We start from the raw sequence: 27,583 nt of genomic DNA on the forward strand, positions 1-27,583 counted from the left end.
CAAGCTCATGTGTGCCATCAACCAAATAAAGAGGATGATCTAGACCAAAAACTGTCCCAGAGCCTCTTTCAAAAATCTGAGAGGAAACGCTAGGACAGGCCTTGTGATTGCGAATAGAATATTGTTGCTCGGGTGCCATCAATCTCTAGCATCTGAATCCTGTGGCCTAGCCGCGCTGTGTATGCAAAAAAGAGGGGCATCCAACGTCTCCTCCCATATGCACGATCATGCCAAGTCCACTCTCCCGAGTCCCACTGGAGGCGTGTGAGAGGTCGGCTCTCCCATATCCATCGCCGCCAGAATTTCTCCCTGGCCACCTTGGTCGGCAGGGGTCTATGTGCCACTCACGTGCCTGAAATCCAGTCACCCTCACCCGATGTAAGGTGCAGCCATAGAAATCCTCCAAGGGGGTCTCGAATCTCTTTGATCTACCATGGAGAGCAATAGAAAAAGTGAGCAAACCATTGCCATCATCCGCTCCATGGATTGCCAATAGAAAATCATGCCTGGTAAACACACCTAGCCATAGTGGGCAGGTCGGGTTTGGGATAGGTGTCAGCCACTCCTGAGGAATAGTAGAGTTGATGTCGATGCTGAGCCTGTCTCTACCCCAGACCCCTACCATGCCTCTCTCCTGAACCACCAAGGGTAGTTATCTATGTGCAAGCCAATCTCCAAGGGACCTGGCAGGTCCTATGCTCAACGCGCCATGAGGCTCGGCCCCCAACATATGGCCGCCGAAGATGCTCCTTTGAGGCTACCGGAGCTAGCTACCTAAGGGCCGGCCTAAGGTGATCCCAAGCTCGGATCCCAAGCTCGGAGTAAACTGGCTGCAAATATGTCCTCAAAAGGATCAGGGGTTCCAGATCAATGGCTGCTCAAGATGCTCCTCCGAGGCTACCGGAGCTAGTTGCCCAAGGGCCAGCTTGAGGTGTTCCCAAGCTCGGAGTAGATTGGCTGCAAATCTGTCCTCAAAAGCTGGGCTAAGTCCGCGGGCCCACATTTGAGTGAAGATCCATCTGGTACTCTGTGGCCAAGGGCCTCCTAGACTCGGGGTGCAGGCTGAAATCCAGGCCAAGAGGAAGTCCTTCCAAGGCTCACCACCGGGAAGGAGTCCTCTAACAATCAGCTTGCCCAATAGGGCGCAGCTCTGAATGGCAGGGTCAATGATGCCTAGGCACTCTCCATGCCACCTTGGCCTTGGCAGGCCCACAAGAAGTTCTGGATCAACCGCTGTACCTAACCAATACATGCTCATCAGGAGAAGGCACAACAAGAAGTAATGTACCACATGGTGGCAAGGACCTGGTTCGCCACCACCACTCTACCAACTAGGGAGAGCCTCGCAGAACTCCAGTACAAAAGCTGCTTCCGAATGCTTAGAAGAAGAGGGGCGCGCTCCTACTCCGGAGAGATATCGATGCCCACCTAACATCCAAGATAGCGAACTGGAGTGCCCCTTGGGATCCACTAGAAAGTCTCAATTGGGCGCCAAGTCGGAGCGGGTGCAGAGCCTACCCGAAAACCACACGACTTGTGCCAGTTGATCTGCGCCCGTGATGCGCAACAAAAGATCTCGATCGACTCAACGAATCTATGGCGATTCTCCACATCTCCTGATAGGTAAGCTGCTATGTCATCTGCAAACTCGGAGTCCAGCAGCTCCTCCTGAGTACAGAGGGGAAGACGTAATCCCTGGAGCCCTGTCTCCTGAGCTGAGAGAAAACTGCTCATGGCCTTGGCAACAAATAGGAAAAGGTAAGGTGTCAGAGGACAACCCTGCCAAACCGAGCCGGAAAGGGGAAATCTATCGCCACAAGTTCCCTGAATGAGAACTGACTATGAGAGGCTAAGTAAAGTTCTGAAACACCATGGATCCACTCCATGGGGAACCCCATCCAGCTCATTGTGCCCTCCAGAAAGCTCCAATCAGCCATATCATTTGAAACCGGCCTCTGATAGAAACCAGAGTGCGGTAGACTAGCAGTCACCTGTCCACTTGTAGTCTAGATATGAAAACAGAAAAGATTGGGGCTAGAGTGCCCAAATCTGAAAACAAAGCGACACCTGTTGGCCCCAAAGCTTGGCGCCCCTTGTGGTATTTCTTTATTCAATTCCAAAAGTATGAAAGGCTGAGTACAACCAAAATCAGCTAAGAGATTACACCTGTATGTCCAATCTGACGGCCCACAATACCTCTTAGCACAGAGGATCCACGCACACAGATCTATGTCTCAAAGCAACACATTGTGCCTCCCTCTAATCAGCCAAGACCACTAAGCAGGGCAGCCATGAGCATACATCTGGCATAACTCAAGCACATGATTCAACATCTCAGCTCATACATACATGTACTATTCAACCTCTGTCTCCACCCTTGTCAATCTGCCATACCCCTCCTCTCACAAGGGGCCAGACAGCTCAAATCTGCAACACACATAAAGCAGTAGAAAGAGAGATAGATGAACAGATGCGGAGCTTACCAAAATCAGCCCGTGGATCTGCAGTGGAGGAAGTAACGGTACCAATCTGTACTTGCAGGCACTTGTTTCCACAACCCTGCTTCACACGTGTGTATGTACTTGTCTGTACCCTCCTCCTTGTATCCACCTCAGTGCTGTACCTGTCTGTACAGTCCTGAAAAACAGCACTGTACCAGTCTGTATTGCCTCGGAACACGTGCCAGAAGCTGTCCTTGCATACGCCGCCTGCAGCCAGTATCTGTACACGACTGTGCCTGAAGGCACAGTTCTGTACTTGCTGTACGGCCACCTGTCAGCAGTCGTACAGGTGACTGTACCTGCTGTACGGCCTGTCAGAGTGCTTCTGCCCTGTCCGTACAGCTGTACCTGGAACAAAGCCTGCAGCAGCAGTTCTGCGCCTGTGCGCAGCCTGTACCAGAGCATGTACCTGCAGCAGCCTGTCCACACAGAGCTGTACGGCTGGTTTGCACAGAGAAAACAACAGCAGCACACCTCCTTTCAGTCGACTCCTTCTCCTCTTGCTTTCCACGCTTCCCAACAGCACGTAGGCTTCACGTTTCTCCAAAAGCTAGAGAGAGAGAGGAAAGAGAGGCATGCACTCCAAAAGTGGAGTTGCCCCCTCCCCATAATAATCCTAGGGCCCCAACTTTAAAAATTATTAAAGTTCCCTAGGGGCCACTAAGGCCTAGGGGCAACTTTAATAAAACATTAAAATTCTAATGTTCTAGTTCCCCCCTTCACACCTAGGGATGTCCACACATCATTAACTCTGTCCGGGCACCCCCCATGTGAATCATTCAATATTTTGACTCAACAACCACCATGCCCACACTTGTGCTGTTCCATTTTCACAGGGCCATGACATCATTAGCTTTCTCAAAATCTAAGAGTAGCACAATGAGGTCTTGCGGTTGCATCGTGGCCGAAGTTGTCACCTCCCAAAAGGTGAAGATGTTGTCCAAAATGCTCCGATCCTTAATAAAACCTGTCTGAGTATCATGGATCAAGTTAGGGAGGAAGGACCGACGTCTCCTGCAAATGGCCATGGCCAAGATCTTGTAGACTAGAAGGGTGATGGGTCTCCGCTGTCGGATCTCCAATCAGTCACCACCCTCCTTAGGAATCAAGTGTATCAAACCCTCTGAAAGCCTCTCTGGCAGGGCACTTGTGATTATAATCTCATTGAAGGCAACTCAAAGGCCGCCTTCCATGAGGTCCTAGTAGCGAAGAGAGAAAGAAACTGGAAGCCTGCCCGCCCACAAGCATTTGCCCCTAGGAAGAGCCGTCAATGCCTCCGCCAGCTCCTTTGCAATGAAGGGAGTCAATAAGAAGGACCAAAGAGCAGGGGAACCACCTCTCTCGTGTGCCGCTAGACCCTCTCGCGCGCGTCCATCACCTGTGGGGATAATGGGACACCCTAGATTGGTGTCGGGCCTCCTCTAAGTCTGTCCTTTGCTACCTCAATCATGTTAAAGTCTCCACCCATGCACCAAAAGTCAGCCTGAGGAAGGGCCTAACGAACTATGGTCCAAAAGATGGCTCTACCTACTACAACTTTCGGGGCAGAAACATTGAGGAAACCCATGCAATCCTCTCCAATCATAGTGGTAACCCACAATGCTCGCCTAGAGATAATGACGCATGAGCCTGTCTCACTACCGGCAAGAGCTTCCCACTGACAGAAATACAAACTCCTCCCTGCGTCCTTGAGGGGCTGAAAGAGGGAGACCAAAAAGTGTGACTCTTGCGGGTATGCCCCTCGGAAAGGTGGTGCTCCAGGAGGAAAAGAATGTCATGGGTCTCCCAACTGTAGCTTTGTAAAGCTCTCCTCTGAGGACGCCTTGCCTCTGAAAGCACTGAGGCCCCCCCTAAACCCCAAATGTTCCATGAGGCTATCTGCATATCAATCTCTATGAGAGGCGGAACTATCGGAACTACCCTCCACTCGAAGAGTCTTGGGCGTGGGTTTAGATGGGAAATAACCTAGGGCGAAGACGCGCCAAGTGGGCGTAGATCCTACCCTCCATGTGTCGCCACTCTGTCTAAGCGCGAGAGTAGGCATACTCCGAACTCCATCGATCACAATGGAGGTATCTGTAAGAAGGGGGGAGGGGTACTGCGACTGAAATATAAAGGAACACAAAGAGTAAAACCTCTAGACAAGAGGCCACCACCTCCCCGTCTTGGTCTCTATGGCTTGACTCCTGGGCCTCCAAGCTCCATCCTAGCCAATGGCCAGAGGTGGGTGAGCACATCGGTGATGCATAGATCGTGAAGATGATGTGAGAGCTCTACTACCTGCCCCTGATGGCAGCCACCGACTCCGAATCCCACTCCATCTCTAGGGCTGCACTTAAAGGAAAGGAGACACATCTTGCCTCATTGTCTTTGGATCAAGCCTTTTCTTCTCTTGACTTACAGAAAAGCGCCAGTGCCAATGTGTTGCGCCATTAGAAGGCAGCTAAGACATCATCCCCCAAATCAACCCTAGAGAGTGGTTGACTCTAATTGATCCTTGTCTTCAACTTCTGTGGATTGCAGTCTTTTTTCCCCATGGCACCAGGGGTCCTCCGCCCGTGAAACAACCTTCCACCAGCAGTCTTCGCAATAGGTCATGAGGTTAACCTCAAAATCACTCACGATGCCACTAAGGAGGACCTAAAGGGTTTCTCTTTAGTGTATCCATGTGCTCGGCTTGCATGGCCGCAAATGGCATACCAACCCCTCGCCCCTAGTGGTAGTTGCAGACCCGTCATGGCAGCAGGAGAACCAACCTTTGGCTTGAATGTGTTCAGAAGGGGGACAACGGGACTGAGGAGGGAAGAGAGGCCCACAATGGGGACGGAGAGGGATCGTTTGAGTTGTTTCTATTTTTGTTTTTTAAGGACATTTTGTATGTTGTCTATAATCTTCTTCATTTCTAGTGACTCCGAGTTAATAATGGCATTGTACAATAAAACAATACTGCAAGAGAGCTTATTGTAAGGATACATGCAATTAACACAATTTCTACGCAACATAGTGTTTAAGGGAAGTTTTTTCGCTCACATTTTTACTCTGGAAGAGAATATTTTGATGCTACAGAAGATGCTCCTCAATTAAAAACACCTTAAGTCTCCTTATTCTTTTTTCCTTCAAAGAGAGACTGTTGAAGAACTAGACTAATATAGCTTTTAATTTTTCTTCTTACCAGTTTGCTGTTATTCAGTGCACTGTCATTGCTGCTCGGATTTGTTACTAATGCTAACTCCCATCCTGTGCTTCCAGGTGCACTTGGATCATAAGCCGCACTCCCATTTGAGGTAGGTCCTGTTGAAACAGTGCAACACAGCTCTTCCTAATTTCAGAAAGATTCTAGAAAATCTCGGGGAAGAGTTTGTGTGTTTGTGTGAACATGCTTTAACCTGATGGAACAATAGCAAGAGCCAAAGCGTTGCTCTCTTCCAGGGCAGAAGCATCAGGATGAAATTCACCTAGGCCCTGAAAGCCATGAGAACACAAACATGATCTTCATGATGCTGTAATATAAGTCTCTCGAGAGCTCCTCTTATATAAAGGAAGAGCAAATTTGGCTCAATAATCCAAAGGTTACTGATAAGAATGTACTTGCCAAAAGATCACTATTGTCAAAAGTCAATCCACTCTCTTTTGGTGATGGTGCTGGTGGCAATGCATCACTAGATACAGCCAAATCTTCGGATGCAGGTAAAGGCTCTGGTTCTGGTTCTTCTCCTTTCTCATAGTAAGTGATGCGCAATCTAGTCGTTGGAACCTCGTCATTATAATCCTGAATGAAACAAAAGCTGATATTGTTAATCTATAACCACCAGATACCCCAGACACTAGGAAAAACTATGTGGACGGATTTTTAACACTCTGATTTACAAGCAAAGTTGAAAAGCAGCCCTGGACTACTATTTACCCCAAATTCCCTTGGCACCATCATGAGGCGAGGGGCATCCTTCACATAATCCTCCATGGTTGCTAGAAACGATTGAGGTGGCTGTCAGAACAAGCAACATTACAGTTGACAATTCAATGCAAATATCTTCCAAAGCAAGTTGGGCGGGAAAACTACAAATGCACATTTCATTTCATATCACAGGGTTGAGCCCAAGTGTGCAAGCTTTTTATACTGATTTATGCAGGAAAGACAAATAATAATAAGTGCACTTTGTAAAAAATAGGCCCGCACTGTTATAGGACCTGTGCAAGCGAGGGAAACTGGAAGTTGCGTGCCAGCTCCAAATTCTTACAAACTCCATAAAACTCAGACAACTTATCTGCCTGTCAAATCACATAGCATCAGCTTATTTGTTTTTATCCCTAAAAAGCTACTGTGCAGTTCATGTGGAAAATAACCTGTGCATCACACAACATACAAAACAGTTTCAACAAGTAGAAAGGAAATCGTAAACAAGACAAGCTGGTAACAGTTTGAATTGTTTATGAATAAAACCTGCTGTGCTGCCCTCTTATAAATATCCAGTGCTTTCATTGCATCATGCCGCTGCATTTCAAAGAACTGCATATAACCCAATGGTCAGCTCTTAGTACCTGTACATGCTAATATAGAGACATAAATCAATAAATGGAACACAGCAAGCCTGTACCTTGTCTAGTAAGTTAATAATCCCATCATTGATTGCACAATACAACTTAAAGCTCTCCTTCAATACCTGCTTAAAGACCATGTAGTGGGTGTTTAAATGAACTCAAGGACATTCAACTTAGATATGAATTTGTACTTGTTTATAAAATATAAAATAGATAAGACTGGTGCATACCAAAGCAAGTGCATATTGAATCATGTAACTGGTCATTGCTGCTCCTTCAGGCTAGAAACAAAAAATGCAACAGCCAAGTAGTACACCAATGGCTATTGTCAGAGCCATCATTTTCCCTCTTTCCTAAAACTTACTGTTATTATCAAATTGAAAAAGTGGATGTTCTTGTCACCTCCATACCTGGCATCCTATCAGACGGTACAAAAGCTGTTGTAAGGCTGGTAGCTGCTCCAAAAGGTCATCCGTCTCAAGATCCCTTGTTTTGCTGTGACCCTGGAGGACCAGGTATTGTTACAGTCATTGTAATTTATCAATAAAACTACTCATTTGCAAGCTCAGAACTATGATCTTCAAAAAAGGGGTCCAAAATTTCATGATAGGCTCATTCATTTCTCATGGAAAAACTGTGAGGAGTGTTCATATGCTTCAATCCAGGATCGATTCTAGCCTGCACAAGAATAATGACAAATCTGGTTACAGGCTACAGCACAAGGGTGAAAAAGAAAACAAAGGAAGCTCAATCTTCGGAAGATGGCAAGAAAATGAAGACGGCAGGAAAATAGGCCACTATATGGGATGTCCCAACAGCAAAACCACTTATGCCCCTGAAGGAAGATGTGCAGGAAGCAAGGACCATGTATTTGTCAAAGGCCCAGATATACTCAAGGCACGTGAAGAAAAGCTCCATGTGAATGTAATCCGGATGTGCAAGGAAATACAGGGCAGCCCGTGGAGTGCAAAGCAAAGGGTCAATTGAAGGATCAATCAGCTCTTTACTAGTTTAATGATTGCTCTCCATACAACTTTATGTCCACAAGATGGCTAGCGCCATATGTGCAGCTCACTAACCCTAATACCTTCATGGTATCGGAGCTAGGTTTATCTCACTGCTGTTGTTCATCTCTGCCTAGCTGCTGCTGCTGCTGCCATCGCCACCGCTGCCCATTTTCGGGCGGTGCTATTGGAGGTACACCACCACCGCCCAGCTTGTTGGCGGCGCCACCCATTCTCACCGCCTGATACTGCAGGGAGCACCACCATCGCTTCCCTGGCCTGCTCCGCCCGCCTCCGTCCAGTTCTGAAATTGCTGTTCAACAGTCCCTCCTGCACCAAATCTCAGTCTGCCTCTCCTCAGCAGGCCCCTCCTACGCCTGGCCTTCGCCCTACTGCCACCTTCTCTGGGCTGCATGTTGTGATTAACATGAAATCTCAGCATGAAGTACCCACTGCCATGTTTGCATAAAGATACTATTTATTCAAGGGGTAAACCTTCTTTCTCATCATGATATCTGCACCATCCATTGAAAAGTTTTCTGGTACCGGGTTTCCAACTTGGCAAACCAAGGTGCAACTTCTTCTCATGCGGTGGTGATGTAGATCTAGGATCCAAAGATCCAAACCCAAGAACATCCAGGAGATCACTCGATTCCAACAAACTCTAGAGGTTTTATTTACATCTTGCTATTGCTACTTTTGATGATTTGGTATCACATTTAATTGAAAAAGACGAGGAACAAAGAGGAGCGAACCAGCATTGGTATTGATCAAGCCTTCATCAACACAAATAAGAATCGGAAGACAAGAAGAAGATTCGATGCAGATTCTATAAGTGGCTTGGACACAAACAAGTGGACTGTTTGAGAAGAAAGAGCAGGAACAAGCACAACATCGAGGTTGAGGACGATTGGGCTTTCTAAGCCTCTTCTCCCCTTCATCATTTGTATGAGTCACTTTGGGCGAGGTTCTCTGCCTCGGTTGTCCCCCATAAAAGATTTGTAAATGTTTGTGTGTTTTGTGTGCCTTCACTTATAAAAGGCTCCATGTTATCCTTTATCCATGTTAGCAGGTAGGGGGGTGACCAAGAGATGGCCTTGTTGCTTCGGTCACTTGCTGATTGGAGGATTAGCATGGCATGGGAGGTGCGCATGGCTAAATCGCACTCTTGCAACATGTGACGGAGCTACTTCCTTTGCGGGTCTCACCACCTTCACTCCAAAGGGGGGGTTTGTTGGGTATTCGGAGCTTCGTGTGAGTGAACCAACTCTTAGTATGTGTTAGTGTGTTTATAAGAGTGAACAGCCACTTATAGCTAGATATTATGTGTGAATGTGATAAGTACTGATGGTATAGGTCTAGCCATGTGCCATTGCCCCAGTGTGTGCGATAAGTCAAAAGATAAGGCTATAAGCCTATAAAAGCATTGTACTCTTTGAAGCTTTCATAACATCAATCAATAGAATCATTGTTGAGTCGTCTATCTATGGAGGATGTTTCTTGACCATGTGACATGATTTCCATGGACTTTTTGCCTCTAATATTGCGAGATATACATTTTGTAATTTTTTGGACAGATTCTTCAAAAGCAATTTTGGGAGTCTTTTCACTATCTTAATGGACTCCAATGGCTATTGTGATAGAGACTCATGATGAGGAGATGTTTTGACATTGTACGTAACTCATTTGCAACCCATTTCAATGTGTTTTCATGGAGAAATTGCAAGAGCTTTCAACTATGACATGGATGTCAAGATAGTCTCCTACATAGGAGATTGATGGTTATTCTTCATCGGGTCAAAGCTTCGGACTGAAGTTTTCTAAGAATGATTGGAGGCTTATTCAATCATTTCCTTGGAAACTTTATTCATGGGACCATGCAGAAGACCAAAGACGTTTCTTTTCTTATATTTGGAGGATCTAGTTCTACACCGACTTTGCTATCGACATGGCTACTTTTGGGACACACGATGGAGACATCTTCTTCTCGGTCTCTCTTCACTATTTCAGATCTTGCGGCTATCCTCTCCTACTCGATGATGGATCCCCTCCATGGACCCCTCCCCTCCATAGATTTGGGATAGAGTGCATTACGATCATTCTTGTATACTCTATAGCATGCTTCCCCATTTGTTATGTGCATTTACCTAGGATGCAACTTCAATTCCTAGGTTTCCAGTTTCAGTTTTAGTTTTATTTTAGTTTTCCATGACGATGATATTCCGTGGATACTTGTAATCATCTTTTGTCTCATAGGCCCATTGGGCCTTTTGTAAGATGTATATATAACTTTCTTTCTTTCTCCCCTTGTGCACCATTGTCATGGCTTGAGCTTCCATATCATCTCTCTACTTGCACTCTACTCCTACACACCTATCATGGCAAGCTTGAGCTTCCATATCATCGCACTCTACTCCTACACGCCTATCATGGATATCTTTCATCCTCTTGGGATACCTTGATTCCAACATGGTATCAGAGCTAGTAGGCTGAAGTTTGAACCACATGGTAGTTTAACATATGTGTGGGGTTCTCTGCCTGAGTAGTCTCCCAAAATCTTAGTTACATATTTTTGGATCCTCCTAGACTTTGTAAAGCCTTGTTTTCTATAAAAGACTCCTCTCCATTATTCCCTTTTACCCCTGCTTTAGGCGAGGGGGGGGTTGTTTTGGTATGTCTATGTAAGTGATCTTTGTCCACCGGGTAGGACTTGACCTCTGAGTCCTTTGCATTGGGCCATGCTTTATGAATCTTTGAGCCACACTTTTAGCCTCTGAGCCATTGAGCCAATTGTGGGGTCCATGTATGGTCTTTGCTTGTGTTGCAATAGGGGACCATTGAAGGTTATGCATGCAACTCCACCATCATGCCGAAGGAGGGTTTGTTGGGTATTTCGGAGTTAGTCTCGAGTCTGGTTGAGTGTCCTTAGTGGTGTCAACACTTGGTGCCTATAAGAGCATTGTACATGGTGGAAGTATTATCATAATATAATCATAATTTGCACTAAGTGGATTTACAAAGCAAAATACAAATCTAAGGGTACTTCGGAAAAGTACTAGGCATGGCTGATCGCCAAAGGTTTTGCACAAGTTGAAGGACTTTTAGGAAACTTTTTCTCCTATAGCCAAGTTAACCACAATCCGCACCGTTCTTGCATTGGCAGTGCAAGGGGCATGGCATGTTCTCCAAATGGATGTAAAATCAGCTTTCCTCAACGAGAACCTCGAGGAGAAGGTATATGTGGAATAGCCACCTAGGTTCATGGTTCTCCTCGAGGTATATGTGGAACACACACCTAGGTTCGTGGTTCCCGATACAGAAGGCACTCTACGAGCTGAAACAGTCTCCACCATGTGCATGGTACCAAAGGATTGATGCTTACTTTGTGGGTATTGGCCTCTTACGTAGCCTTTCAGATGCAAATTTGTATGTCTTTTGTAAGCAGGGGAACTATATGGTCATTGTTCTCTACACTAGAAAAAGATCTTAGAAACACAACACATGCTTAGTGCAGAGTTTGAGATGACACATATAAGGCTCATGCATTTTTGTTTGGGAATTGAGATCAAGCAGAAGCCTGAAAACATTTTCATCTCTTAGCAAAATATACACATGAGATACTCAAGGCATTTGGCATGACCAAATGCAAGGCAATTGTACCCAACCAATGGAGATTGACCTAAAACTGTCTGTCGAAGACACCTCAAACCTTGTGGATGAGACCTTATATAGGAAATTGGTTGGTAGTGTTATCTTCTTGTGTAATACTAGACCAGACATCAGTTTTGATAATTGGTGTTTTAAGTAGGTTCTCCAACAAGCCTTGGGAGAATCATTGGAAAGCAAGTATGCATGTGTTGTGATACATCCAAGGTACTCAAGAGTACGGCATCACCTATGCTACGAGTAAGACCATATTCTTCAAGGATTTTCAATTGCTCCCTTTGGCAAAGTTTTAAAAGTTCGTTTTGCATCATTTTCATAGACGTCAAGATGGCCTCCTGCCCAACGACACAAAATTGTGCAGACATGTTTACAAAGGCTCTTAGCAGAGATTAGATGGAGTGGCATCTTCATCGACTAGGCATCAAACCACAACGGTAGTTCACCTTCCAGTGGGACATTGAGGACGGGTGTTGGATGTCAATGCTCCACTCTCCTATTGTATTGTCCAAGCACCTGCTAGCTCATGTTTGTACGCCCCCCATTATGAGCAACAGCCATGGTTGAGCAGCCCAAGCGCCCGATAATCCCGTATTCACATGGGAAGGTGGCCTAAGAGGTCAAATGGTTTAGAGACGGCTTGGATTAGATTTGGCACACTCCCGAATAGGCTACATGCTGCTCAGAACTGTTATCTCATAACAGTCCCCGGACATGGAATGGGTAGACTTTACTCTTGGACACCTTGTCCTGACATTGCGGGACCCAAGGTGAGCTCGGATGGCCGTACATCTTTATGGGCTGAGTCTACATCACAGACGGCGGCACCAACTATGATTGCGGACCTACGCAGTCATGTCATGGCCGCCCCGCGTATACATGCCTATAAAGATACATGGCCAACCCCTTCTCCACTAAAGTTCATCAATCATCATTGTGAGTTTCCTCCCTAGCTTCTACTAGTATACAACCTCTGTCTTAGCAGCTCCAGATCAGCCATCGAAGCTCCCTTCAGAAGAGCAGACGGGTGTGGGGCTTTGCCATCTATTGTATTAGTAATACATTATTCTTGTCTATCTCTATTATTGCATAATTTGCGTTTTAGAGTTTTGTGATGTGAAAGCTCCTGCTTCTTGTGAGTGTTCTCTTCTATACACACCTCTTACAAGTCTCCTATTTGGATCTAAATGGAAAAATAAGGTTCAAGGCATTTGGGCCACAAGATCTCTTGAGCTACAGTTAGTCAAGGCTTCCAAGCTGCTTAAAAAACTCAGGAAGAAACGTGCCATCTACCTAGTGGAGCTGAACTGGATCGATCAGGAGGCCTAAACAAGGAAACCACATTTTAGTGAGTATGCTGACCTTTTTCTTGAGGAACTTACAGAATTTCCTCCACCAAAAGAAGTAGACCATGAAATCAAGCTTATTCTAGGAGCTCAGTCAACTGCCAAACAGGCATACAAGACGTGTGTCCTGGAGGCCATTGAATTGAAAGAATAGCTCAGGCAGATGTTGGGACGGATTCATCCGCCCAAGTACGGGTGGCCCATGCTTTTCCAAAGAAAGAAGGATGGAACGTTAAGGTTGTGCAAAGATTATTGAAGTTTAAATCAGCTGGCCATTCAAATTAAGTGTCTGATTCATCCAGTTGATGAACTCTTGGATCGATTACATGGCACCCATTTGTTCACCAAGATGGATCTGAATCTGGATACTATCAATTTTCAAATATGAATCAAGGAGCAGGACATACGAATTTAGAGTGATGCCTTTTGGGTTGACAAATATCCCTGCTACCTTCAACAGGTTGATGTCAGAAATCTTTAGGGAACAGCTAGATGACTTTGTTCTAGTACTCTTTGATGACATTTTAGTATATTCTAAGAATGTTGCTGACCATGAGAAGCATGTCCAGAAGGTGCTCACAATCCTAAGGAAGCATATGCTCTTTGCCAAAAAGAGCAAATGCACTTTCTTCACCGTCCAATGCTGCAGACCATGAGAAGCATGTCCAGAAGGTGCTCGAAATCCTAAGGAAGCACAAGCTCTTTGTCAAAAAGAGCAAATTCACTTTCCTTACCACCCATATAAATAGCTGGGCTTTGTAGTTTCAAAGGATGGAATTAGCACGGATCTTTCAAAAATAGTAGCAATAGTGGAATGGCGCAAATCCAAAACAGTGAAAGAAGTTTGGGGATTTCTGGGATTAACGAGATGGTCTTCATCAAGGATTATGCCAAGATTGCCTCTCCGTTAACTGCCTTCTTGAAGAAAGACACTCCATTCCAGTGGACCCCGCACTGTAAAAGTGCATTTGACATACTTAAGGTAGCTTTGGTATCCAATCCCGTTGAAATTGCTAGAGTTTGGCAAACCCGGTCATCGGTCTCAAATTTAATGCAGGTTACTTCTAACCCTAATAGAGTTTCCATTTATAAGGTCCTAACAATCTCCAGGATCCACACACTTGTTACATCAGACCTATAGTCCCCTCCTCCAACCATGCAGCCCACCTGTCTGTTGCTGCTCAGCTTCCCACCTGCGCTACACCCTTTCTTTGTCCCCTGCATTTTACCCCTCCTACCTGCTACATCCCTCCCCTTCCCCCCTTCTTTCATCCCTTCTTCAACAAAGGAACCGGCTGCGCCCCACCACCTCCTGCCTACCCCACCTCTGCCTTGCCCCCATCTCCTCCCCCTCACCTTATCCGCCTCTCATCTTCTCACCCGGCCCCCTCATTTTTCCAGCCTTCTAAGCCGACTCTGCCTTATTTGCCTTCCCCCCCCCCTCCCCCCTGCACCTTCTCCACCCACCCCGCGTTTTTTTTAAAGGCCCCCACTTCTTGTCCTAAGTTCCCTTCAATGTGCCATTGTGCCTTGCCCCAATCCATCGTCACTCATTGCCTCTATTGGTAGTGGCCAACCACCCGCAGCTCTTCACTCACTGCCTTGCATTTTCCGTGAGGGCGCCACGATCAATCAGCTTGACTCCCCTTGAAGACTAAGTAAACAATCACAAAGGTAAAATACTAAATGATTAATTGTCATGGACTTATCTACTTAACCATCTAAAGAGCATCAATCCTGCTGCATAAAACTCATGCGCCGAAAGATTAATATTGTTGTGTATGTCTTGCAGCTTCCTTCAAAAAATCCACGTTTCAAGTCATACAAGCATGCTCCGGCAAGCAACCATTGTTACATTGGGTGCCAATGATCAAATATTAACCACCACACCCAAAAAAAAAAACGGAAGTTTGTGGCCCAAATTTTTTCTTCAGTAATACACCAAGCTGAGTTTGTGTAATAGGCACCTCCATAACCAAGGGTTTAAAAAGACCTGAAATACAGCATGCCCAAATTTAACTTACCTGCACTCGTTCTGCTTCTACATCATATCTCAAAATGCGAAGACATTCAACTCGCTCCTCCAAATACAGGGCATATGTCCTCACCCATGCAGAATAGTCCCAGGCTAAACAGCAAAAATAAAATATAGACAACAAATTGAGAATGGCATTTATCAGCATATTTGAAAAGACAAGTATGATGTACTTTGTACCATTTGGACTTGAGTCATCCTTGAAATTGGATAAATTAAGAATGTGCCCTCGACTGCGTGTGTAGCTGCTAATCTCTTCCTTGAAGGTTGGATCCCCTTCCCTCAAAATTCTATGAATCACGATCAAAGCTTTTAGTGCAACCTGCAAACACCACTAAAAGTTCTCAGAAAAAGAATGAAAGCTTGTGCAGTAATTTGCACATCTGAAAATGTGTAGTTTATCAAAAAATACAAAAACCCTCAATGAGGATTTTGTAAGCCCACTGGTGCTATGAAAGTCTTCACAGGGAAGGGGTACAGTGGAAAACTTACAAAACACAATCATACACAGGTAACTCAACTTGCATACACTCCAAGAGTCGAAGCCTGATTATACAACAAATGGAAATATAAATGGCTATCTAGAAGTAACAAAAGAGATCAATACTCTGATCTCGGCCCTCGTTGCATAGGAATCTTGCTGTCCAGATGCAAATGCTGGTTGGTCCTACTTTTCCTACTCTTAAGTTCACTTAAAAGTCAATTTTACAGAAGAAAGGATATAGAGTATGATGGTAATGAGGAGGGCTGCAGGGTTGCAGGGAAGCCCATGTGTTTTGGCCATTCAGCTGCTGGGGACTCTTCAATTTCTGTGGGACTCTTCAGGTCAAAGCTGTGGGCTATTCTGATGTTGTAGGATGTTCATCTGATGTCTGGGCAACCCACATTGTCTGCCCAACTGCCCAAGGTGCTATACTGTGAGCATCCTGCAGGTGTGCCACATTCTCCCCAACCAAGACTAGGGGTGTCCTCAGCTGTGGGGTCCAAAATCAAGCGACCCTAGATGGGGTGACCTGACTCTCATCACATCTGAATGCTAGAAGAACTAAAATTCAAAACCCATGAGCTTTCAAGCTAACATTCATTCCAGGGCAATCGCCAATTAGCCTCACAAACTAATCCATTTTATGCATTTTGTGTAACAGCGTTTGCTCATAAGAACTTAATAATTCACTTAAAACAACAAGACAATGCAATAATGATATGCAGTTGAGATTCCGTGCATGCTTATATGTGCACTTTGTGTGCGGAGTCGTGGACACTAGAGTGGGGACCAGAGTATGGGCCAATCCCCCATTTCCAGTTTTACAATGCTTTGCAATTGTCCTCAGGCTGTGGACGTGTTTGGACTGTACGGGGCTGAGATAGAGGAGGTGCTCACAATGGTGCGATGTGCTGCCTTGCTGCGGTCTTTTATGGCCGGCCTGTCTTGATGTGTTTTGCTACTGGATCTGGCCACCAATGATGCCTTCTAGCTGCATTTGCCTGCCCCCGGACGCCCTGAGAATGGTGCATTAATGGGCTGAATGCTGGCCTGCACAGCTGCTTTGTTGTGCTTGAAGATGATGACAGTGATCTCTATGCTTCCCCTTTACGCAAGGGCTTGAGCGATCATATGCCTCCTTAAGCCTGGGCTGAACACTCTGCTCACAGGTTGCAAGATATCCTCCATGCTTATGGCTGGGCTGCCTTTATTATATATAGGGCTAGGCAAGGCTAGGTGTTAGTATCCTCCATGCTTATGGCTGGGCTGCCTTTATTATATATAGGGCTAGGCAAGGCTAGGTGTTATTTACCTGGATTAGGGACCTAATCCAGCGGGGTCAGGGGCCTGGGATTAGTATTTAGCAGCTAGGGTTCCTGTATTGATAAAACAAGCTCAATGGCCTTTTATAGCAAGTTAGCTATTTATGGCATAATTGTCACTTCGTAAGTGAGAGCTTGGGTTATTATGAGACACAGTAGTGTGGATGCACCAGTCACGGTCTGGCTTGGACCAGGAGAGCAGACATGCTCATGCCACGCACACGGCAAGTATGCAGGTTGGCGTGTCGAAGGCTTAAGGGCAGGTTTCAGTGGTATGGGACACAAGAGTTAGGCATGGGCCTATGGGATTGTGCGGGAAGCCCTAGCCTTGGATTCCATGGATGCCGATCGTGGTTGGGAGGTGAGCTAGCCTACTACCTCACGATTGGTTTAGTACTAACCGTGTTTCAGACTAAGCACCCAACCAATGGTCTAATAAGTGCCTAGCTGACCTGTACAACATTGTACATCTTGCAAAGAGGGTTTACAAAGACTTGTGCCCCAAGCACAACCAACATGACCCTAACCTAGATGGCGCATGGCAACTCGTCTCTTGGACTCCGGCCCATCAAAAGGAGATTGTCGGTCCTAGAATGGAAGATAATGTCATAATGTCCATGTAGCACGTGGTGTATGTGAGATTCCCTCTTGCTTAACTTGTCGGTAAGAGTTGGAGTGCCTCCAATTAGTCTGTCAACAATGCTCGACACTGCTCAAAGAACTCCTCATCCAACCATTCTACTTCATGGGTACCACGGTCTTTGAACTTAGTCAAGAACTGGTGCTTCTTGTGACCGGTACCATGCTTAAAATGATGCGAGACAATATGCTCTAGCCCTAGGACTTCCCCTTCGTCGACAATATCCAGATGATCTTCTTCACATACCTCCTCGGGAGTTGGTCCCTAAAACAACTTCAACAAGCTAACATGGTCCCTCCTGGTAGTAGCCAAAGCTACATAGAGACCTTATTCACTTTCTTAATGATAGGGAAAGGACCAAAACTCCGAAAAGACAACTTTGGGCAACGCTTGCCCACTTGCTTGACACATCTCTCTTGTGCTTGTTTTCCTAGCACGTATATGCCTCTTGTACCCTGGCTACGGAGTGTTTCTATGTCTCCTTATGCATGTGAAAACTCTGCAAGATATCCTCCACGCTTATGGCTGGGTACGTTAACTATGGCAAAAAGGATAGTAGATAATGAGGGCCGACGGCCTCTAGGTAGAGGTAATTGGCCAGCGGGCCCACCTTGGGGCTCGATTAGAATGCCTCAACAACAAAGTCACAGTGGAATGGTGGAACATAGAGGTGAAACGTCTAATGCAAGCATGATGGGACCCAGGGCTAGTGGAGCGAGGGAGCCTAGGATAGAGTATGGTCAAAATTGGAGTGGGCGAAGAGGGGCCCGAATGCGTCTGCTAACAGTGATTTCAGTAGAGAAGGCTCAAGTGGCTATGCAGCAAGAAGGCCACCCATGTTCCCATGTCGTATATGTGGGGGGCCGCATTGGCCCGTGGAATGCCCAGAAAACAGGGTGCAAAGACCAACACAATCACGAGTTACACCGATGCAAGCAACAGGAGAATATGAGACCAAGCAAGTAAGGGTCACAAAAGTAGATGAAGCTGAAGAAAGCCCACGCAGCAAAGGGGATGCATCCCTGCCCCGTGTTGGGGCCACATTGGTGATGCCGTGATGCATGGTGGTGCAAGTACCAGTGATTCAAAACTTGGTTAAAGCAGGAGAACGGAGGGCAAAATTAGATTTCATCGTGGTTCCAATGGATACTTTTGAGGTCATTGTAGGCCTAGCTTGGGTCGATAAATACTTGATTGCACTAATGGGCAAAGGATTGAATAGCATGATCTTGGATATGCAGGGCAATAATGTTTCACGCCAAGGGCTCGTGTAAATGCAAAAGACAAAAGAACCAGTTGCAGCAGCCGATCCCAAAGGAAAGAGACCGATGTAGCAGACACAAAACAATGCTATGAAAGGGTCCCCATGTGTTGACAATTACACTGCCAAACAAACAGAGAAGGCTTTTAGACAAGGGACACATCTTCACTTGTGTGTTGTGAGGCCAACAAAGCAAGACAGTAAAGAGGTCGTGATTGGTGATCCGGAAATCAAAGAAGAATTGCATGAATTTCAGGATGTAATGCCAAACAAGTTGCTAGCAGGACTTCTGCCCAAGCGAGAAGTGGATCATAAGATTGAGCTGATTCCAAGAAGTGAACCCCCATCCAGAGCACCTTACCTTATGGACCTAGACAAACTAAAAGAGTTGAAAGGCAATTGAATGAGCTTGAAGAAAATGGATTCGTTAGACCAAGCAAGACTCCCTATGGTGCACTAGTCACGCTTGTGTCAAAGAAGGACGGCACTGCCAGGTTGTGTACAGATTACAGAGCACTCAATAAACTTACCATCAAGAACAAATACCCTATGCCAATCATAGATGAACTCATGGGTCAATTAGGTGGTGCCAAATATTTCTCTCGCGTTGATTTGAGGTCAAGTTATCACCAAGTTCGAATAGCAAACGAGGATGTATACAAAACAGCATTCAAAACAAGATATGAGTTGCACAATGAGAAAGACCTCAAAGTGTGGCAGCTATAAGAGAATTCCTGGGATTTACTGTCTTCTGCAGAAAGTTCATCCGAGACTATGGCAAGCTTGCAACCCCATCGTCAGAAATCACAAAAAGAAGATGCCTGTTCAGATGGACAAGCAAGGAAGAAAGTTCCTTTGAGAAGCTCAAGGTGGCAATGTGTTCCGCACCGGTCTTGACTCTTAAAGCTTCCAAGTTGAACAAGCCATTCGAGATTCATACAGATGCATCCAGTGAGGCTTTTGGGGGTGTTCCAGTGTCATGTGCATAGTGTGTATCTACCGTGTGCTACACGCACGCAAGACTAGTTTCGAGGCTTGGGGAAGCTTGGAGCTAGGCAGGCTGATTGACGAGCTAAGTTAGGGATATACTAACGGGCGGGCACCCAAGTATGGACGGGCGGGCACCCAAGTGTGGACGCCCGATGACCGGCCAAGAGCCTATAAAAGGGTGGCCAAGGTTAGTTATTGGGATATAGAGAGTCTCGCGAGTTTGTGAGAGCTCTATGATTCTGGACTGGCCTATACCGCGAACAGTGAAACTACTTCGTTCTTTTCTCGGTTTTGTAGTTTTTCTTCGGAAATCTGTGCGGGGGTACTCTCAGCTCACACTACCGATGACCGACTTATTGAAAGGTCGTGGACGTAAGTCAAATCAACCTATCACTTGGAATAACGATTTGGATATGGCCTTCAGACTTTTGAAAGATAAAGTTAAGGAAGCACCTATCTTAGCATTACCTGATCCTAGTCGGCCTTATGTTCTTGAAACTGATGCCAGTGACTATGCTATCGGGGCTGCTCTATTTCAAGATGGTAGACCGGTTGCTTTTGAAAGTAAAAAGCTAGACGACACTCAATCTGGTTGGCCAACCCTTGAGAAGGAGCTTTATGATGTGATTCACGCTCTCAAGGTTTGGAGACATTATTTATATGGCTCCAAGTGTGTGATATTGACTGATCATCAGTCAATCAAGTATGTGTGTGATGCGGATAATTTGAGAGGAAAGAAAGCTCGTTAGGCGGAGTTAATGCAAGATTTTGATTTTGAGATCCATTATCGGAAAGGGTCCATGAAAGTGTTGCAGATGCGCTTAGTCGAATTAGAGAGGTGAATTCTTTGTCGTTCACCGAGATTTCTACTGACTTATTTCAGTCATTGAGAGGACTTTACAGGACTGATAGTTCTTTTGGTCCATTTTGGCAGAAGATCCAGGACAGGAGCTCATTGACTGACCAAGACTCGATGACTGAGCAGTCTACCATTCAGGCTGCAAGAGGCTAGTGGATGATTCGGAATGGTTTACTATTCCGTAATGACAAAATTTGTGTACCACAGATTCCGGACATTAGGTCCAAGATTCTTAAGGAGTGTCACGACGCCCCTTCTGCTGGACACCCTGGGATACACAAGACACTATCGTTAGTGAAACACTTTTTATTGGCCAAAGATGAAAGGGTATGTAGAAGATTATGTTCTCAAGTGTCAAATTTGTCAGGCAAATAAAGCTGAACGCTTTAGACAGGCTGGGTTGTTGCATCCTTTGCAAATCCCAGGTAATAAATAGAAAAGTATTTCCATGGATTTTATTACCGGATTGCCAAGAACACATCAAGGCCACGATTCTATTTGGGTTGTGGTAGATCGCTTGATTAAAATGGCTAGATTTTTACCGACCCGGAAGACTATTACAGCTACGCAATTAGCACGGCAGTTTATCGAGCAATTGTTTAGACTGTACGGGTTACCGCAGGAAGTGATAGGGACTCTAAGTTTACGAGTGATTTTTGGAAACTTGTTTTTGAGAAGTTGGAAACAACTTTGAATTTGAGTTCCTCAGATCATCCTCAATCTGATGGGGCCAGACTGAAAGAGTGAATCAGATTTTGGAGGATATGCTTCGAGCATATGTATCCAAAAGACAAAAGTTCATGGGAGGATTATCTTCCTATGTTAGAATTTGCATATAATAGTACTAAACATACGAGTACAGGTTTTAGTCCTTTCATGCTTATGTATGGTTTTCAACCTAGATCACCTGTTACAGTAGGATTCTCAGGACTTAGCATGATGCAACACGTAATTTTTTGCAAGATATGCAGGAAATGTTACAAGTTGCGAGGAATCTATTAGAAGTGCTCAAGACTGAGACAGGTTTTATTCTAATAGACATCATTCACCCAGAGAGTTCTCTGAAGAAACGATGGTGTATTTGCGAGTTCCGAAAGATTCCGAGACTTTACGGACAGGTCGATCTCCGAAATTATCCGGACCATTTCGTGTTACACGACGGATTGGTTCAGTTGCATATGAATTGGATTTGCCTTCTCGTGTGAAAGTTCATCCTGTATTTCATGTCAGTAGACTTAAGGAAGTACTAGGTGGAGCAGATCAGTTAGTTACTCCTCAAGAAATTATCGATGTCGAGGACATGACATTTGTTCCGCACGAACCTGAAAGGATTCTTGGATTTCGTGAAAGAAGATTGCGTAATACGCTTATTACGGAATACAAGATCAAGTGGAAGGATCGTGTTGAGGAGGACGCTACATGGGAGACATTGATTACTCTTCGGAGAGATTACCCTGGCTTTTTAGTGAGCTCTTAGAGAAAGGGGAGTATGTCATGTGCACAGTGTGTATCTATTGTGTGCTACACGCACGCAAGACTAGTTTCGAGGCTTGGGGAAGCTTGGAGCTAGGCAGGCTGATTGACGAGTTGAGTTAGGGATATACTAATGGGCGGGCACCCAAGTATGGACGGGCGGGCGCCCAAGTGTGGACGCCCGATGACCGGCCAAGAGCCTATAGAAGGGTGGCCAAGGTTAGTTATTGGGATATAGAGAGTCTCGCGAGTTTGTGAGAGCTCTATGGTCTTGGAGCCTGGATCTAGTGCTCGAGGCCCGCGAGGGCAGCTTCGTGGCGGTATGGGACGTCGCGAGGAGGAAACTGGTCGGTACGTCAACCTAGTTAGCTCAGCTCGTGGCTCGGTGGGGACAACCAAGACTGTGTGCTTGCCCACAGCTGTCATGGTTGGGAGGTGAGTCAGGCCTGCACCCCCTTGTTGTTTGTTTATTCGTTGGTTTGCAGGATTCGAGTCTCGTACCAAGAACGATCACGAGGAGATCCATGGGAATTTGACATCCAGGCCGGCAATCCCGACACCGATGAGTTTCTCAATGCTTGGAAGTAAAAGATGGATCTTGCAAAAAAGAACCTCATCAAGAGAACTCAAAATGGCAAAAGTGCAAATCAGCATCGTCCGGATGCCGAGTTTCATGAAGGAGACCTAGTATTGGTGAGCTCTCAAAACATCAGTCTACTTGCAAATCTTACCCCCACCGATACTATGGTCCTTACAAAGTCATGAAATCATACAATGGAGTTACATACAAGCTTGACTTACCCCTGCAAGTGAGCATTCACAACGCGTTTCATGCTACTCTATTACGCAGATTCTATCTTGACACACGTTATGGTAGGACGCTTCCCGCTCAATCTGGCAACCTTGTTGGCCCACCATATGAGCCAGCGGTCATTTTAAAGTCCCGATTGACCCAGAAGCACCGACCGGAATTTTTACAAGTAGGCAAGCTTCATTCTCAATCATCCCATGCACCGTCTTTCAGTGTTGCTTGGCAAGTTTGACGTTTTGACGTTTCTGATGGTTCCGTGACACGTTTGGAAGTTTGGGGGATAACAATTAGGGATACGCAAGGCTAGGGTTGGCACAACTCCATGTTCATACCATTTTCTTGTAGGCTCCCTCTTTTGGCCCTTCCACACGTCCACAATCCCAAAGTGTCCGAACTAAAAGGTAACCAAAGACCTAAAAGGCATTCATACTTGACTTGACCTCTTGCCCAGGACTTGGACAAGGGACTAACACCGACTTGGGCATCCCCAAGGACCAAACCAATGGTCTATAAGTGCCCGCTTGGCCCGTACAACATTATACATATTGCAAAGAGGGTTTACAAAGACTTGTGCCCCAGCATGACCAACATGGCCCTAACCTAGATGGCGCCCGGCAACTTGTCCCTTGGACTAGCGCTCACAACATGCTCAAGGCCCATCAAAAAGGAGACTAACTATCCTAAATGGAAGATAATGTCCACGTGGCACCATGGGACAGGTGGTGCATGCAATAGCACATTGCACAAGTTTGACTTGCTCTCGTAGGTGTTGCTTCTCCCCCATAATCTGGTCGTCAAACTCGGATTTCTAAATATGCTCAACTCAACAGCAATTTGTTGTCAAACTCCCCGTAATTCTCATAGTCCTACGACTCACGAGTCCATGTGATCATCAATGTATGGAGGAGTCGTCGTCAGGTAAGGAGGGAATCAGTGCATAAACATGGAAGGGTGAAGGAGAGAGAGAGAGAGAGAGATTGCACCACTCAAATAACACATTCATGTTATGAGAAGAACCACCCAAGTACATGCTTCTATAGGCACCTAGGCCTTATCTTTGACCCTTAGATAGAGGAACAGCTCTCTCTCTCTCTCTCGCTCTTTCGCTGCTCTGCACCCCCCCTGCGCCACCCCTCCCCTCACTCGCTGCTCCCCGCCCCCCCCCCCCCCCCCCCGCCATCGCGTCTCTCTCTCTCTCTCTCCTGCCCCCTGTGCCGCTACCCCCTCCCCCTCCCCCTCGCTGCTCTTCCCCCACCCCCCACCCCCCCCCACCTTGCTGCTTACATACACATACACACACACACACACACACACACACACACATTCTCACACCCCCGCTCTCGCTGCCTGTCTGCGTACAGGTCCTTTTGCACATAACAGATACAGAAAAAGAGAATGTATGCATAATGAGGAATGAGGATGTATGCATAATGTGGCAACTAATGTGAGGGGATCCCCTCAGTCCATCTCATCACTCTGTATTTTCAAGATGACAAGCGCATTAGAAACACAACTCAAGATAGAAGATAGAAAGAAAGAAGCTGACAAAAGCTTGAACATAGTTCACAAGTCTCTTCTGGACCGTATCAACCGCCTGGAGGAAGAGAACATAGTTCAAAAGTCTCTTCAGAACCGTATCAACTGCCTGGATGAAGAGAACACACAACTCAAAACACAGATTAAGGCAATACAAGATACAGAGGAGCATTTAAAAAATGAGATACAAAACCTACGAGCAGAACTAAAACAGGTAAAAGAAGGTGGGCAGGAGGAAGGGGAAATTTCCCCCGAAGTGATCGCAGACCTAGCAGAACTAAAGAAAGCCCATGAGGAACTCAAGCTTACAACGACACTGGCTGTCGCAGAAACAGTAGAGAAAATGGAAACCTCTAAGAAAGCATGGGTTGACGCAGTTAAGAATGAAGTACAACAGGAAACAGAGGGAGCATGGACTATTGTTAATGGGAAAGCAAAAGCGGTCTCACTCAAGGAAGTAGACCTTGTCAATGCTACATTGACGGAGGAAAAGATGCGTAAGGCTCGAAAGCTTAATGTGAGAGTCACTGGCATCAAGGAAAAGGCTGGTACCTCACCTGATGAAGATGGCAAGGCATTATGTGCAAAACTTGGGTACAAAGAAGATGACCCCACCCCCTTTGCCAAGGCATGGCAAGCAGGCACGGACCTTACAAGAGAACGAGCACTTATCCTTCAATTTGAGGATGACACTAAGAGGATCACCTTTCTCAAGAAGAGAGTGATATTGCGGGGCTTGGAAGATGAAACTATCTATCTAGATGATGACCTCACTCAGGCTCAGGTTGCCCATCGCAAGAAACTTATGCCCAAGGTGAAAGCAGCTAGAGAGGCAGGACAAAAAGCGTTCTACAGAGACGGTCATGTCTTTATTGAGGGGAAGATGGTCGCATAGCGCCGGGCGACCTATGAGACACAGGACTACGAGTTGCCAGAGCCGGGGATACACATTGCAGTTTGGAACTGCAACGGAGCCTTATGGGCACATCCAGGACGGCTAGAGGAGGTGATGGAGAGACATGACATATTGCTACTCACAGAGACACATCAGAGCCCGGAGAGAGGCTTACCTAGAGTGCAGGGATACCAGTGGGAGTCAGCTTACAGGAGGACCACGAGACAGAGCACTGCATGAGGATCAGGGGGTATAGCTATGCTACTTAGGAGAGAGATGCAGAGACGAGTACAGGTGGTAGCACGTGACCTAGAGGCGAGATACATGTGGATTAGATTACAGCTATCCGAGACCCGAGTGCTCTACATTGCGCTATGCTACTTCTCGCCCAGAGGATGGAAATATGCCACACTTGGAGAGGAGGAGGACATAGGGAGTAGTGAGGGAGAAGAGGAGGAGACTGCACCAGCAGCAAGCGACTCCCCCTACTTGGTTCTTTCAGAGGACATTATACACTACTCCACATTGGGTGAGGTCCTCTTGATGGGGGATTTCAATGCCAGGACACAGAGTCGGCAGTGTGAGATATATGACATGGAGGATCCAGAGATGATGCTTGCCATGGAGGCAGAGGATACAGGTGCCACTCGGCTTTCTGCTGACACAGGACCAGATAACACCAGATACGGACACCACTTGCTAGAGCTAGGCGCCCGACACCATCTCGTTATTTATAACGGGATGACACAGTGGCCTGGTTCCGGTGCACTGACATGCTTCCCACTGGGAGGAGGAGGTAGCACAGTAGATTATGTCCTTGGATCCAGAGAGACAGCACAGGTGGTGAGCTCCTTCACCATACCACACTGCCCGATTGGAGCAGACCACACATACCTTTCACTATCTCTAGCAGGCTCATCATATACACCTACCCCACCCAGAGCTACACCTCACACCACTGTCTACTTCACACATGATCTGGCTGACGTATATGAGCACCATGTTTACAATGGCTTACTTCAGATGGATCCCACAGCACCTATGAGTACACTCACTACACAGCTCTCCTCATTGCTACACACAGCAGCCATTAGCAGTTTCCCCCACCACACATATACGGGCCACACAGCGAGATTTGGGACTATGCCCCAGAACCGATGGTATGATCATGAGTGCAGGGAGCTTTACAGGCGCCTCTGCACACAACAGGCATTGGGAGAGATCACTCAGAGAGAGGCTAGATGGCAGATGCGGTCCCGCAAACGGAGGGCATATGAGGAGGCTCAGTACTGGGATCTCTATCATCTACTTATGAGCCGAGATGCCTCCACAGCTTGGCGCAGGATTAGGGAGCCTCGCCCCTCTACCCCCATAGAGGACCCGCATATATGGCACACTTATGCCGAGAGTCTCTACCATGTACCTCACCAGCCACCGATACCCCAGCCATCAGTATCAAGTCCCACTACATCGACCTTCTTTACTGACTCCATGGTAGAGAGAGCCATTCGACGTCTACAGCATGGGAGATCGTCGGATCATACAGGTATACAGAGTGAGCACCTTATATATGCAGTTGACACACTTGCTCCTTTTATTGCTCGCTTGTTTAACAGGGCACTACCAGAGGGTCTCCCAGCTCAGTGGACCAAACACACTATAGCGCCTATCCACAAAGCTGGGGACATGACAGATCCCGGCAACTATAGGACGATCATGATTGGCCACACACTGGCCAAACTATATGGAGCAGTGCTGGAGGCAGAGCTGAGTACATATGCGGAGAGCGAGGGGCTACGCGCTCCTGGCCAGGCAGGCTTTAGACAGGCCTTCTCTACTATCGACCACATCTTCACTCTGCGTTGCCTGATTGATCAGGCGAAGGCGCGGAAGAGGAGGCTTTACTGCTGCTTTGTGGATTTCGGCAAAGCCTTTGATACAATGCCACGAGACCGACTTTGCCAGTGACTTCAGTCATTGGGGATACCCACAGAGATGACATGGGGCATCTATGCATTATATGGGCAGGTACTGGGACGGGTATGATGCCCAGGAGGCTTATCTGAGACCATTGCTAGCATCATTGGTGTGAAGCAAGGATGCCCACTCTCCCCTTCTCTCTTTGGGCTCTACATTGATGAGCCATGTGCGAGCCATGGCTCCGGACAGATTGTCACGTAGAGCTTTTAAGACATCCAGACAGTTAGCTGAGGCTGGTGACACA

General features: G+C 46.4%; 1 protein-coding gene and 1 pseudogene across 1 annotated transcript in view; one reads left to right on the top strand and one right to left on the bottom strand.

The window, feature by feature from the left end:
• LOC147607170 (putative clathrin assembly protein At2g01600) overlaps nt 1–27,583 on the bottom strand; it is a 37,313-nt gene that overhangs the window by 5,664 nt on the left and 4,066 nt on the right. Inside the window, exons 4-14 of the mRNA XM_086791415.1 lie at nt 15,269–15,410; nt 15,078–15,181; nt 7,451–7,543; nt 7,271–7,321; nt 7,097–7,162; nt 6,943–7,008; nt 6,690–6,770; nt 6,406–6,486; nt 6,094–6,270; nt 5,888–5,963; nt 5,674–5,792 (exon numbers count right to left, since the gene is read on the bottom strand). Coding sequence (XP_086647541.1) covers nt 5,674–5,792; nt 5,888–5,963; nt 6,094–6,270; nt 6,406–6,486; nt 6,690–6,770; nt 6,943–7,008; nt 7,097–7,162; nt 7,271–7,321; nt 7,451–7,543; nt 15,078–15,181; nt 15,269–15,410 — 1,056 coding nt within the window. The remainder of the gene's footprint in view (nt 1–5,673; nt 5,793–5,887; nt 5,964–6,093; nt 6,271–6,405; nt 6,487–6,689; nt 6,771–6,942; nt 7,009–7,096; nt 7,163–7,270; nt 7,322–7,450; nt 7,544–15,077; nt 15,182–15,268; nt 15,411–27,583) is intronic.
• LOC147607171 (uncharacterized) lies at nt 25,614–27,551 on the top strand (annotated as a pseudogene).

This window comes from Cibotium barometz, chromosome 56 (genome assembly GCF_041138505.1).
Source record: "Cibotium barometz isolate CiBa-2024 chromosome 56, ASM4113850v1, whole genome shotgun sequence".
Lineage (NCBI taxonomy): Eukaryota > Viridiplantae > Streptophyta > Polypodiopsida > Cyatheales > Cibotiaceae > Cibotium > Cibotium barometz.